At 43.9% G+C, this 14,176-nt stretch overlaps 1 protein-coding gene across 2 annotated transcripts in view; it reads left to right on the top strand.

Moving 5' to 3' along the window:
- Positions 1–14,176, top strand: part of Megf8 (multiple EGF like domains 8) — a 200,215-nt gene that overhangs the window by 15,642 nt on the left and 170,397 nt on the right. For both annotated transcript variants that reach the window (XM_077648185.1, XM_077648186.1), the window contains exons 5-6: positions 1,853–2,033; positions 4,085–4,172. In XM_077648185.1, coding sequence (XP_077504311.1) covers positions 1,853–2,033; positions 4,085–4,172 — 269 coding nt within the window. The remainder of the gene's footprint in view (positions 1–1,852; positions 2,034–4,084; positions 4,173–14,176) is intronic.

Below are 14,176 nucleotides of genomic sequence, written 5' to 3' on the forward strand. Positions count from 1 at the left end.
CGGAGGATGCCCTTCTGTCGGTTGTACAGCCGCGAAGTGTCGACAATGTTGGAAGCAATGCTGCTCCATGATGGCTGCGACCCCGATGTTGGCGCTGAGGAATTTACGCTTCATACAGAAGAAGCTCGAGAACTTGCACGAGTACGCATTCTGAACCAACAAGGCTGTGACGCCTAACATTACAACCACCGCCACAGACTGATGACGTTCGCCCCGGATGACAAAGTGCGGGTATGGACCCCTATTCAATGCCACGGTCTTTCCAAAAAGCTGCTGAAGCAGTATTTCAGTCCCTACAGAGTTCTCCGTCAGCTGAGTGACATAACCTATGAAGTTCTTCCGGATGTGGTTTCCCGGACTACTCGCCATCAGCAGAGACCAGAGATTGTTCATGTCGCGCAGATGAAGCCCTGTTTTTCACGAGACATTTAGTGGCTAAGTGCTGCGCATTACTCAGTTTTGTTTTTTCTTCCTATTTTCTTTTTAAAGCATCGGGCCGATGCTTTTTCCGAGAAGGAGGGTAATGCCACGTCTACAGCAATAGCTGCTCGGTGGCTGCTCGGCACGCTCCTGCGCCACGTTGTTCGCTTCTGAAGAAGAAACTGGTGTTCTGCTCCAGCTGTCTCAGTGTGCTGTTGCATCTTCTCAGAGCTTCTCGGCGTTGGCGTTTCTCTGCCGTGTAGACGCGAGCTACCAGCACCAACTGCTACATGACAATATTAGGCAGGCCAGGCATCAAAATTCTAGAGCTCATATTTTTCTTGTGATTAGTTTCTTGTTTAGGTAACAAAAAAAGTTTTAACAGCGGACTACTTTTTTGTCGTAGAGGAATTCTGTGCGGTGGCCCTGAATTCGGGCAGAGCTTTACTGCAGATTTAAGTTGTATCTGACTATATAAGGGCCATTGCTCCCAGACGTATGAGTTGAGGTTAGGGTAAGAAAAAAAAAATTGAGGAAAACGGTGAAGGGAGGTAGTGTAGCTTTAATTTGTCTGTTTGTGATTGGCTGTTAAAAAAAAATTTTGAAATGACATTGCTTGTAATATTCTGTGCCAGTTCACAGATGTTTTTTGTGACTTCCAAGGAATTTTTTTAGGCATCTTCAAGTAAAAGAAGATGATTTTAGTAAGCTAGGCTTTGGCACTTTATGGCAGGGATGGTGCTATGGTATTCATAACAGTTTGGCGGAAAAAAAGGGGGGGAGAGGATGCAGAATTTTGGGTAGACACGATGCCTCTGTTGCCTTGCTTCTTGTAAAGGTGAAGTAAAGAAAATGAACAAAATTCAGCAGCGCAGGGGCAGAGACCTCATCAGTAAAAGATGCCTTTTGTCTCTGCCACCCGCAGGAAGTTGTCATTTCCTGCAAATAAAAACTGGCTGACTGACTGACACAGTCGTTTAGCAGTGAAGTGGCCTAATACAGGCTGCATTATAAGAAAATGCCCTCTTTGTTAGCATCTGAGGGAAGGGTTCGGCGCATCTTCAAGATAGTAGCCATTACCTCGCCTCCCATTGGTGCTTTTACTGCTTTTAGGCCATTGTATTTACCATCAAAGCCCGTGAAAAATTGAAGATTGTTCGGCCACCTGAAATACAAATCTGTGTCTTTTTCTTGTCAAATTTATGCTCTGGCCATTCTGTAAAGCTTGCTATTGTCATTTTTCTCATAGCAAGCAGTCTTACTGAGTGCGACTGGAATGTGAGAATGAAATCCTCAAATTGAGTTACTTTTGTTGTTGTGCCTGAGGTGGTTTATTGGTAGGTTTATTACTACGCACATACTTATTGCTTTGTCCACAAGTGCTTGCAAGTATCGATTTCTTAAATTTGTTTTCATTTTTTTCATATCTCAGGTCATGTCCATGGCGAACGATGTCCCGGTGTGTACTCTCATGTGATGGCTCTTCGTCGTGGCCACACTCTCCTCGTACTGGGAGGCTACCGAGGTGTCATGTCTTCTGACCTGTGGGCTTTTCTCTTGCCAACAACCATTACACATGCTTACTCAGATTCAGCTTCTGGAGCCTGCATCCGGTGAATGTTTTTGCTGATTGTTTTCTTCTTTTTTTCATTGTTAAGACTCTTTGCACCTTATATTATGCTAAAAACCTAAACTTCATATGACTTGCAGTGTGCAGCCAGAAAATTTATTCTGGGGGTGCAGCTCAGAATGAATTCGAGCAAGGGGGCAGTTGCCCCTCTCACTTAGAGAAATTTTTTATGGGAAAGCATTATTGGCCTCTCAATTTTGTTTGTCAAAAAAAGTAAAAAAAAAATGCATTATACAAATGGGACTGCCCCATCCAAGAGGTGCATCCAAAACCACTCCTGTAATATTGCACTGAAACAAAAAATTCCAACCAACCAACACATCAGTTTGCATATTATTTGTTATTCCTTGTTAGTTCCCAACAAAATTTGTCCTCGGCTCGCTGCTATGCACCACTGTCCATTTCAGACTTTGCATTTCACAGTCAGTGGTGAGGACATAAAATGGGAAAAGCAGGCACTCTTCACTACATAGAAGGAAGGAAAAAGCATTTTTGTAGGAGCTGTAGCAGGGTCAGTTTTCCTGTATTGTAATTTGCATTCATGTGACACCATTTACGTGGCATGCTTATGAAAATAACCACAAAGAAGGAAAACGACACACCTGGCAAGTTGGTATATTTCTATTATTTCACCCAGCATTCATAAGATAAAAGGACAGGACAGGCAAGTAGTGGCCAACATAGCGCTAGCAACACAGGTGCCTACAAATATGTGTGTTGTCCAGATCTTGCCGGTCTTGTCACTTGTTTTGTAGCGATAGCTACATTAGGGTGGCATTTTGAGCCTTCAGCGTGGCGGTGCCGCCACCCTGTGGCTGTTCTGCCACCCTGTGGCTGCTCTGCCACCTCGTGGCTGCGCCGCCATGCTGTTACACGGTTGGTCACGTGGTGTGGAGGAGCTGCCGGCGGCACGGCGCCATGGCTGATCACGTGGTTCGTCACCTGGTTGGTCACGTGGCTCTAGGCATGTGGTGTGGAGCAGTTGCTGCTGCTGGCGGCGCGGCGCTCCAGCGAAACTGAGCTTCCACTGCTGTGCGCGTGCGCCGTGCCAAGTGGGATGAAAATGAAGAATGAATGCCCAGTGAAACGGAGCGGCAAAAGACTGACTTTGCAATTCAACTGAGCAGGTTCCACTCGGCCAGCTGTAGCTATCGCGTCACTCTAGGTTTAACCAGAGCTAAACCACCGCCAATTTTTTCCTGCTTGATCTTGCCCACCACATTTTCTGAATTATGAGCCATGCCAATTGTTTGCTATTTTGTTTCTTCTGTTTTTGCTTCAACATGTACAGCTGTATAGCCGACCAGTGAATCTAATCACAATCGTTTCAAGGAGCCATTAAAGGGTGCTGTATTGTCAATTTTATTTGGGGAGGAATGAGGGGGATGAGCTAAAGCCCCTTGCCCTCTCCGCCCCTGGCAATGCCACTGATTACTTGGCCTGTGAACATGCCATGGAGCCTGTTTACAGCACTGCCTCATCTGGGTTACAGCACGTCAGGCTTGAAATTGCAACCTAGACATAGAAGGGGGGGGAGGGGGTGCTTGTAAGAGCTGCTGATATGTGACCTTCCAAAATCATTTGAGCTTTGTAGCTAATTTCACATTTTGGATATGCTTGCAGCAGCCATGTTTTTACTGTGCTAAATAAAAATTGCCTCCAGGATTGGCATTTCTTCTGCCATGACTGCAAGAATTACCATTTTCTGTGAGGAAATAATGCCAAGAACACATTGGGGAAATAAACAGTTGTATAGTAATTAAGCTAAGAGAAGAAAAAATACCAAAAGATTTAAAAGCTTGCCTCACTAACTGAGCATGGCTAAACAAGAAGAAATTATTATTATTATTTTTTTTATGTCAAAAGGGTTAGGATGGGGAAGAGGGTTGTCAGTGCTGAGGCTGAGGTCTCACATTATGGGTGTCAAGTAGGAGAAGAACCATGGGCTTTATATTTGGAGCTTCTGGCTGTCACACTTGCTCTTTCTTTCTTAATTTATATCATGCATAAAGATTTTTTCTTATTTCATTGCAGCCATAGATTTGAGACCGCTTGCCAGGCGAACCCTGCTTGTGCCTGGTGTGGGGGGTCTGGTGTCTGCTTGGACCGAAGAAAAGTCAAGGTAATCTTTATAAAGAAGCTCATAGATGCTTAACATGCTGAACATGAAAACCTGAACGTGCTGAACAGTTAAAAATGTAGAGTTCAGAAGCTTTGCCAGGCGCAGGCAAAGTTTTTACCTCCTCGAGTAAGCCCTTCCTTGCCTGAAAATATAGATCCTCATGTGCGCATGTGTTGAAAAACATAATTTTGTAATGTGTTTGTGGATGCAGATTAAACCCCTAGACTCCTTTCAGAAAGGTAATTTAATCTTATTTTAAGTAAAAGCAAAAACAAAAAAAGGTTATTTCTATCTTAAGGAAGTAATGATACTGTCAAACCTTGTTAAAGTGAACAGGGATATTATGAATTATTGGCTATATCGAACTGTTCCTAAATATTGTTAACAAACGCATGCAGTTCTTACTTTTTATATCGAACGCCATTTGCTATAAAATGGATATTTATTTATTTATTTTCAATTGTGGGCCCCTTTACGGGGCCCTAGCAGGTGGGCGTACACAACATTTACATTGAAGCCAGGGCTACACCACACAACACAAGGACAGTTCACATGGTGGTAAGAAGACTTGCCTAAATAAATTCTAGAGGCCCGTGTACTATGAGATGTCAGCGTACGTTAAAGAACCCCAGGTAGTCGAAATTTCGGAGACCTTCACTACGGCGTCCCTCGTAGCCTGAGTCGCTTTGGGACGTTAAACCCCCATAAACCATAAATTAATCTGCCAAAACTAAGTATTTGAAATGTATAACTGAGGACAAACAGTGTACAAGCGGTTCTTGAAGAGACTATCAATAAGAAATAATTAAACATGGTTTACAGTGAACAACATGCATGTAACAAAAAGGTGCCAAGGTGCACAAAGCAAGACAAGGTATGCATATGATGATAGCAATATCAACACTAAAAAATTGTGGACACTGGAACCTAGGGAAACATCTAAGGCTACACAAGGGCTCATGCACTGTTCAGCCCAACAAGGGAGGGAAGTGAAATGGAAGCCCAATATCCATTATGAGTAATCAAAACCTCTTGTGCATCATTGAGGGCTTTACTCTGCGGCAATAATGGCCTCGATCCTTGCAACCAATGTTGTTAAAGTCGGCACATGGGTAAAGGAGGCATCTAGTTTGTTACATTCTCAGATGGCAACAGGAAAAAAAACGAATGATTAAATGCATCTGTATGACAGGAATATTTAGTTAATTTGAGTGCATGTTTGTGTTGTGTCGGTTGAGAATGAGACATTTTGACACATTGATGTTATAATTGTTATGCAACAGTTGGTATAAAAATTTCAATCGCATGTTCTTTGCTCTAATTGAAAGCGTCACAAGACCTGAGATGGCTGCAAGGCTAGATGGGGAGCAAGTACGCTTGTATTTGTTATGGATGAACCAGATTGCCTTTCTTTGTATTTTTTCTAGTTTTGCTGTGTTAGTGGTTGCGGAAACCAAACAGTGTGGACGTACTCTAAAATAGGTGCTATGGATGTTTTATATGCTATGAGCTTAGTATATACATCTTTTCATGAAAAACTGAGTAATGCGGCCAATGTTGCATTAGCGATGCGTGCGTCCCATCTGAAGTCAGTGGTTAGTGCGACACCAAGATATTTATGCTGGGAGACTTTTGAGGTGTAAGCCTTTCTTGGCTCATGAGTGGCATGGGAGTTGTAGACAGAAGTTGTCCGCATGAACTGTTAATCAACAGTTGATAAACAGCATATATGTAATTAAGCAAAAATTAAAATAAAAAATAAAAACAAGTAAAACAAATTAAAAATAAAAATAAAAGGAGGAAATGTGAATAAAAACAAAAATAAAAACAACAAATTAATGAAAATAAAAAAAGTAAAATGGGTGGAGAAAGAGAGGGCAGGGAAAGGCTTTCGTATATCCGCTTGTGAGCAGACTTAATGTGTGAACCTGTAATTTTTATAAGTGGAATACCGTAAATGCTGTATGGGAAACTTGAGGGTTCTTTTTTATCTTGTTATGGACATGCACACAGATTTTTTCGAAAGAATTGTCACGTGCCATCTCTCGCACCAATCCAGCACTGCATCAGGCGATCGGGAAAGTGCAATGTGGTCTTCCTGGTTTTCTACTTTTCTGTAGGTAATGCAGTCGTCTGCAAATAGCTTGTTGTTACAGTTAATTTGAGCGGCGATATCATTAGTATAGATTAGAAATAGTGGTGGGCCAAGGACGGAGCCTTGCGGAACTCCCAAAGTGACCGCAGTTATTCTAGAAGGCATATTTTCAAAGATTACAAATTGAGAGTGGTTAGAAAGAAAGTCTTTAATCCAGCCCAGAACTTCCCCCTGTCTGGTCATGCATTGCAGTTTTGCAATTAGTTTGTTATGGCACACGCAATCAAATGCTTTCGAAAAATCTAGTAGTATGATGTCAGTTTGACTGCAGATATCGATGCGGGCCAAGTTATGAACGACTTCAGTTAATTGAGTGATGGTTGACAGTCCTCGGCGGAATCCATGCTGGTCTGGTCATAACTTTTCAAGCTCTGTGCAGCGAAGGTGTTCTCCCAAAGAGAAAGTTGCATGCCCTGCACACAAATTTTTCCCACCAAACAGAACCACTTGTAACCTTTCAAGCTCTAGAAAATCGGTTATATGTTTTACATGCTGTACTAGTCAGTGAAATGGGCCTGAAGTTTGATACATTGGAATTATTTTCGCCAACTTCCAGTCATCCGATAGTTTTGGCAATGTAAGTGATTTGTGGAATATTAAGCCGAGGTGCCTGCTGTACTATTCTGTGTATATCTTTTTAAAAACGCGTTTGGTATGCTATTAGGTCCGCTGGCATTCTTTGCATTGATATTCTGGAGAATATGGTCAATTCTACCATCAATTATGTTTTTCTTACTGATATTTGATATTCGGGTTGTTGCCATCCGTGGAATAACGCTTTTATCCATGATGAATACAGACTGAAAAAAAGTCGTTAAAGTAATTCGCCTTTGCACTTTTTTCCTCGGGAGTCTGTTTTTGCCCTGATGTGTTTATCCTGCAGGAATGGTTCCAGAACCTGTGCGGGCTGTTAGTAAGAAAATCGGGTAGTCTAACACTAAAGTAATATTCCTTAGATTTCTTCATTTTATCCTTGAAGTTTACATTCTCTCTTCTGTCGAGGTTGGTACCTTTAGTCCTAACGGAACGTCTTAGCCTTTTCACTTTGCGTTTTGCATGCATTACTTCTCTTGTGATCCATGGGCTCTTTGTTTTAGGTCGGTTGTTTTTGGAGGGACATATCTGCATATACAGTAGAAAATAATTTCCTTGAACTGAAGCCACAGGGAGTTTACGTCCGTGTCTGTTTGAGACGCTGCTTCAGAAAAAGTCTGGAACTCATGTGCAAGATGGGTTAATATACTAGTGTCATCAGCTCTTTTAAAATGACAAACTTATAGTTGATTGGGAAGAGCAGGTTGTTATTGTAATATTGAGTGGTAGCACGCAGACTGGTATACTGTGATCAGAAATACCGTCAATTATTCGAGATTAGCCTGGTGAAGCGGGAAATTCTTGCTTACAAGTATTAGGACAAGAATGCTTTTTGCTGAGCCTAGTATGCGAGTTGGACAGGAGACTGTTTGGTGTAGGTTGAAATTCAACATTAAATCAATGAGTGCATCTGAGATCGGAATGGTATAGTGCATGGTTGACCAGTCAATGTCCGGAAGGTTAAAATCGCTCGTGATGATTTTTCTGGAGTTCTGCACATGCTCTTGCATGTAATCGTGGACAGCACTCAAGCACTTATGTCCGGAAGAGGGGCCCCAGTCAACACATCCCACGACAGTGTTGACACCATCGCATAAAATTCTTCAAAACACTGCCGCCGCAGCACCTGGTATGTCTGGCAGGAGGACAAAGGCAAAGTGGTTCTTTATCAAAATGCAATGCCGCCACCCCAAGAGAGCTGATCTTTGTGAATCACTGAGTAATTCGGAGAGAAGATTTCATGACTAGCAATGTTCATCGAAAGCCACGTTTTTGTGACGGCCACAATATCTGGATCTTGCTCAAGGAGAACGACTTTGAGTGGGTCAGTTTTGTTCAGCACGCTTCTGGCATTTATGTTCAACAGTTTTATTCTTTTGATTGCACTCTTTGTCGTGTTATTCGCGGGCTTGTTACATTGTCATTTTGGCTTTCTGGGGTAGTTGCTTTGTCGTTTTTTTTCCCCCCAGCACCACTTTTTCTATCTTTTCACTGACCTAGACAAGCACTTGACCTTCAATTTACAATTTTTGAAAGGAAAGGGATACTTTGTCGCTTTTGTTATGGTTTGGCTTTCCTTCCCGCTGTCCCACAGCTTTTTTCTAACATCTCTAATTTTCCACGAGAAATATTCGCCAATGGACAGACCTGACTTTTTAAGCTTAAACCCTCATTTCAATATTAATACTTTGTATCTGTTGTCGAAAATCTTGAAAATTACAGGTCGAATTTTTGCTTTCAGCGGCTGCCCCAAACTGTGGATACGCTCGAGGGCCACTGTGTCGAGCTTCATTTTGTTCTGAACAGCATCTTTGTTTACTCTTTGTTCAGGTGTTTCCCTGGTCTCTTCCTCTTCCTCAGATAGGCCATATACAATTAATTTAGATCTTCTGCTTCGGTTGTCCAAGTCATCTATTCTTTCTTCTAACTTTTCTATGACTTCGCTCATCTGAGCGACCTGCTCCTGGCAGGAAGTGACCTATTTTTCTAGTCTTTCCAGAGTGTCGGGTTTGTTGTCAATGCCCGCCAGACGTTTTTCTTTGATTTCTTTTATGTCCGAGGCGATATCTTGAAGCCGCTTAAGTGACTGAGTTGTGTCTGGTCTAGGATTGGCTTCGATATCACCTCCCAACAATAGCAATTTGTGCAAGCACACAGTCACTTCAAACAACAGCCGTGGACACGGCAGCAGAAACAAGAATAGGTCGCTGAAGTGAATACAGACGCCTTAGCGTTTTCTAACCTGCACAAGAAAAAAGAATGGGTTGTCGATGAACCGCATTCTGGCAGCACCGCCGTGCCCAGTGGCTGCCACCCACGTGGGGTGGCAATATATATCCCAGGCTGGTGGTGCCGCCACTTGCCTGAGGTGCTCGTGGTTGTCTGTGCTTGTGGTCGTTGATTGTTCTTACCATTGGCGACCCCATGTGGACGCACGCAGAGCGCATGTAGCTGGTCCGGTGGGTGTAGGTCGGTAGTGTCGGATCCATGTGTCATTCTGCTTCTTGCAGTCAGTTGCATGCTTTCATCGTCGGCATGAACCAGCAGAGCCAAGAAAAGCTGCACAAGAAACAAGAATGGGTTGTTGGTGAACTGCATTCTGGCAGCGCCGTCGTGCTGCCAGAATATGTCAAACTGCTAAGCGCTAAGCTGTGCCAGCTCGGATGGCACGCAGCAGGCTTTGTCTCACTACACGGGTGACTAGTGGTGGTGCGGCAAGTGTTCGCACCACGAATCACGCTTTATCTCACATTTGCCAACAGTGACACAGAAGATATAGCGACGAGAACGGCTTCATCAGAGCATGGCTCCGCGATGCCATCCACATAGATGTAGCCATCTGAGGCAGCACCCGTCCAGCTATACATAAGCCGCGCATTGCCGCAAACCTACATGCGTTTGATCACATTTGAAAGCATCATCTTTTGTCCCTAAGTGCATGCAGCGATGGAAGTAGTGCGGCGCTCCTGCGCACAGAATGTATCAGCTGCACTGTCCGCTATTTAGCGCCCTCTGCACGTGATAGCAACACGAAAGACGGAGCCAACTGGGCAGGTGACACATGCCATGTCACCAGCGTGGCTAGCAAGGCATTCACGCTTTTCAAATCACTGCTGTTTGTTGATCCAGGATCATGTGCAGTGGCTTCACTTTCAGTGCTGCTACCGTCTCAGCCCACCACGCTTCTGGTTCCACATGGGCTGCTTTGCCCAGCCGGTGCACATGCAGGCATGATTGGCCTTGTAGGCCGTTGGCGCATGCTTGGCTGGCAGTTACTTAGGTTTCAATGGTGCCTTTTTATTGCTTTTTTGGGTTGACATATTCTTTCCGGAGTGGTGTCGTGGGGCTGAGAGACACTCCTTTATCTCTGCGCTTGCTGGGTGTGCAAGTTTTTCAACTTTGGGTGCGAGTTTACGGCGCCTCCTAGTTCACTGTAACAGAGTAATGTGGGCAAAGTTGTTCACTGCATCTGAGACGAATTGCCATTGTGATAATGCATATTTTGACAGTAGCACTGCACTAATCCATAATAAGCGAGCGTTCATTATACCTGCAGCTGTTTATAGGTGGGCTCGACTGTATGTGGTCGGCAGTGCTATTAGGATCTGTTGGCAGTTCAGATGCGGTGTTAACGTTTGATGGTTCCATGAAAAGCCTGAGCAGTGGGTTGTGTCCAGTGTCTGTTACCATGCGTATTGTCAAAATCTCCTTGGTGGTTGTGCTTTCTGCAGTGGTTTGCATTCAGCTTTGCATTTCTGGACATCATTTTTTTGTTGTAAAGTTCTTTCTAGGAAGTTTTTCGTCTCACTGATATGAGTGGCCAGGCAGCAAGCAGTCTGCACACATTTGATAAAACAAGTACTGTCATTTCTTTTGTGGATTGGTGTTCTGGACATTTCAGTGAATGTTTAGGCATAGAAAATCATTTGGAGGATACCTGAATGTGCACCTTTGCAAGCACTTCCGAGGGTTGCTCGCTAATCCCTTTAAGGGAATCTATGGCAATTAAAACCATTTTTGTTATTTATGCATGAAATTTAAGCAAATTTGGTTCATTAATGCAACTCTTTTTTTTGCAGATTTCAGAACAGCATTTCAATGTAAGGTAGCTGCTACAATTGCTGAGTACTGACAGTTGATACCATTGCTAAGTAATCCTTGGTTTATTAAATAATTACGGAATATGTCCACAAGTTTTTGGTGCCAACATGTTTACAAAGCCTTATTCTGGTCAGTTGTAAGGGAAAAGTACCCGAAGGCAGGTTCGTAACGTCCTCCGAGGTGGGTCCCCAGAGGATCAAGCAAACTGTACCAGACCGAATATGATCTCGAACATAAGAAAAACAGTTCTAATGAAAATGATACATGTACACTAACACCATGAAAAAGGATAATGAAAAACACTAGAAATGAGTTAACATGAGAATAGTTCACTGATCGGTGGCGTTCAGCCCAGCAAGGGCAGCATGGTGCATTTGTGGCATGCGGGCAGCGCGGCAGACGACCGATGTATAGTCCCGGTAGTAGTCGCGGCGCTCCTTTGATGGAGATGCGGCGGGGTCAAGCACCGCCGCAGGCCTGACCTTGTGACGGCAGTCAGGATGCCAGGCACAGGGTCCCCGCAGCGGTGGCTATATCCCCCCTGAGCAATGTAACGGGTGACGGGGCCATGTCAGGCAAAAAATGAATTGCCTTTTGTCCCGTCACCTCTGACAAATTGATGTGAAATAAACTTCAAACTTCAAACTTCTATATCGCTACTCAAGTCTAGTCGCACCAGGTAGGAGACGGCTGCCCAAGTCCGGTTACCCGGAACGGCAGGGGAGACACCTTGACCCATAGAAGCAGTCAGGCCCTGAACACGGGATGGCAGGCACAAAGAGCCTTCCGTCCCATGTTCAAGGCCTACTGCCATTGTTTTTTAGATGCTTAGCACCCATAAGAATAAATGCTGCACTTTAGCTTGCATATTTACATGAAAACATTTCTCACAAATTTTAGAGCTTTATTACACTCTTCAGTGTCTCATGACTCAAGCTCAAAAAACAGAATCTTTCTGCAGTGATTCGTTATAAAATATCAAAGGAATGAGTGGTAGCAACTGCAGAAACAGTGAAAGCTGAGAAAATCAACCTTAAAGCTTATTTTGCCACATTTGTGACAGAAATAGTCTCACATGCTCAGAACCCTCCTCGGTTGTGCCCCTTACTAAAGATCAGCATGATAGCGTGGTGAGAACGGCTGCCTCGTTTACTATTGCACTGGAATTAATAAGCTTCACAGAAGCAACGAAGAAAAAGAGGCCCTTTGTGATACAGTCTTGTCGTCTATGCCAATCACGCACACTTGGAAAAGACTGCCACCAATCGTGCATGCTGAAGATGTCAAACATACTGTCAAAGCTAATGTACATTTCTAGGGACCGTAGTGGATGGTGCAGGCACATCCCACGTAACTTGATGGGCACATGTTAAGTGCGCACCAATGTGTACATGCCTCGGCCAGTGAAGGCACTCTCTAGCTGCCATGTGATTCAAGCAGCTGATCACAGCGCTACTTTTACGTTTTTATTTTATCGCTTCACTTGCTTTTGCTCATAGAAGTGCAGCGTTGCTGCCATCGCAACTTCTGATCTCTCCTCTTCACGGTGACACCAAGGTGGTGCTGCTACATTGCCAGGAAGCCGCGGAATCAGCGATGCGCTGATACCATCAAAAGCGTGATTCAAATTTCTACTGCATATATTTCTATAATATTTGGTCGCAAGGCAGATGAAGACTTGAAGATCACGAAAAGAAATAAATTGAAAAATGTAAAACTTTAACCAAATTGTTTATTTGCTGTGTCCCCAAGGAATAGTGATGCACATCTTTGGGGCAGATGGGTTGGTGTCGTCGATGCATTCAGAGGAGGGCGAACACGTAAATAAGGTGGAGTGATCATGCAGGCATGGGATGCGGAAATGAAGCTGATAGTATTGCCATTCCAGTTGAGGTCTGCAGTTGGGGCTTTTTGGGGCTCTCTGGTAATTAATTGGCTATACTTACTAAACACATGTGTTGGTTTATAAAAGAAACACTCAGAAATACCTTACATCCTGCTTTAATCATTCGTTTATGTGGTAATTATTTATTTTCAGTTATCACATCTCATGTTATCACGTCTTCGATTTTGTTTATGTCTTGTGGAAGTACCACATCTGCACTAATACAATGCGGCTACGAATAGAAAGCGAGTGTGATTGTATGTCAAAACTTGAGTTTTGCGTGAACACGGCGTCATTTACTACAGCCTCGGCGTCGTTTAAGAGGCAATAGTTAAGAAACCCGCTCGACTCTGACGAGGCGCGGCGGTACCATTCAAGCAGTGTGGCCGTGCCTCCGTTTCTTGTCGTCGCTTCCATGTGCTTCGCGCTGCCGTGCTGCGAATCTTTGTGCCCTTTTCTTCCCTTCCTTACTCTTCACTGCATTTTTACTGTCTTTCCTTTCTCAGCGACCTGCGCAGCCTTCGTTCTGCGTTCACAGCCAGCTTTGCCCTCTTTTTTTTTCCCCTGTGCGCGCTTTGCCTCATGGCCCCAAAGAGTTCAAGAAGGTGGCTTCTCCCCAGAGCTTCTGAGCTTGGTGGTGAAGCTCTCAACGAGCATCGTTTTATCGTCTTTGGTATCCATTTGTCTCCGCATATCGGCCCCGCGCGAGCCGCGTTAAACGCGTTGTCATTCCGCGAGAAGTACGTCGCCGCAGCCAGACGCACTTTACTGTAGCCGTTTCTTTGAAAAAAATCTTTACCATAACCGAAAAAAAAAAAAAATGTACACTCGTCAATGGGAGGTGAAATGGGACCGCAGTTTTACTTTACTATATCAGAGTTTACTATAGCGCGGTTCTACTATACTGACTTGTAATGCACCAAGAAGTTCAAGTGCCTCTCTTTTCTTCTCACGGGGATGCTCAAGAAAGGCAGTGTTGTCCCATTTGAGCTTGGAACTGAACAGTTGGCTTAATGTAATTGAGATGGGGCAAAAATGAACTTCCTTCTGACTTATTCATAATGCAGAAGCAGTTTTGGTCTTTGTCCTCTTTTGAATGTGGTATGTCCTCCATTGCCTGGTTTGGGCCATTTCACACACAGCCATTTCACTGCTCACATAACTCAAGGCCACTCCCAGCCATTCCTTATCAAATCCAAGTTGAACAAATTTAGCTGCTAGATAGTAGGTATGGTGGCATCAAATCTGTCATTGGGAATTGCACTGTTT

The sequence above is a fragment of the Amblyomma americanum genome, chromosome 1 (genome assembly GCF_052857255.1).
Source record: "Amblyomma americanum isolate KBUSLIRL-KWMA chromosome 1, ASM5285725v1, whole genome shotgun sequence".
Taxonomy (NCBI): Eukaryota; Metazoa; Arthropoda; class Arachnida; order Ixodida; family Ixodidae; genus Amblyomma; species Amblyomma americanum.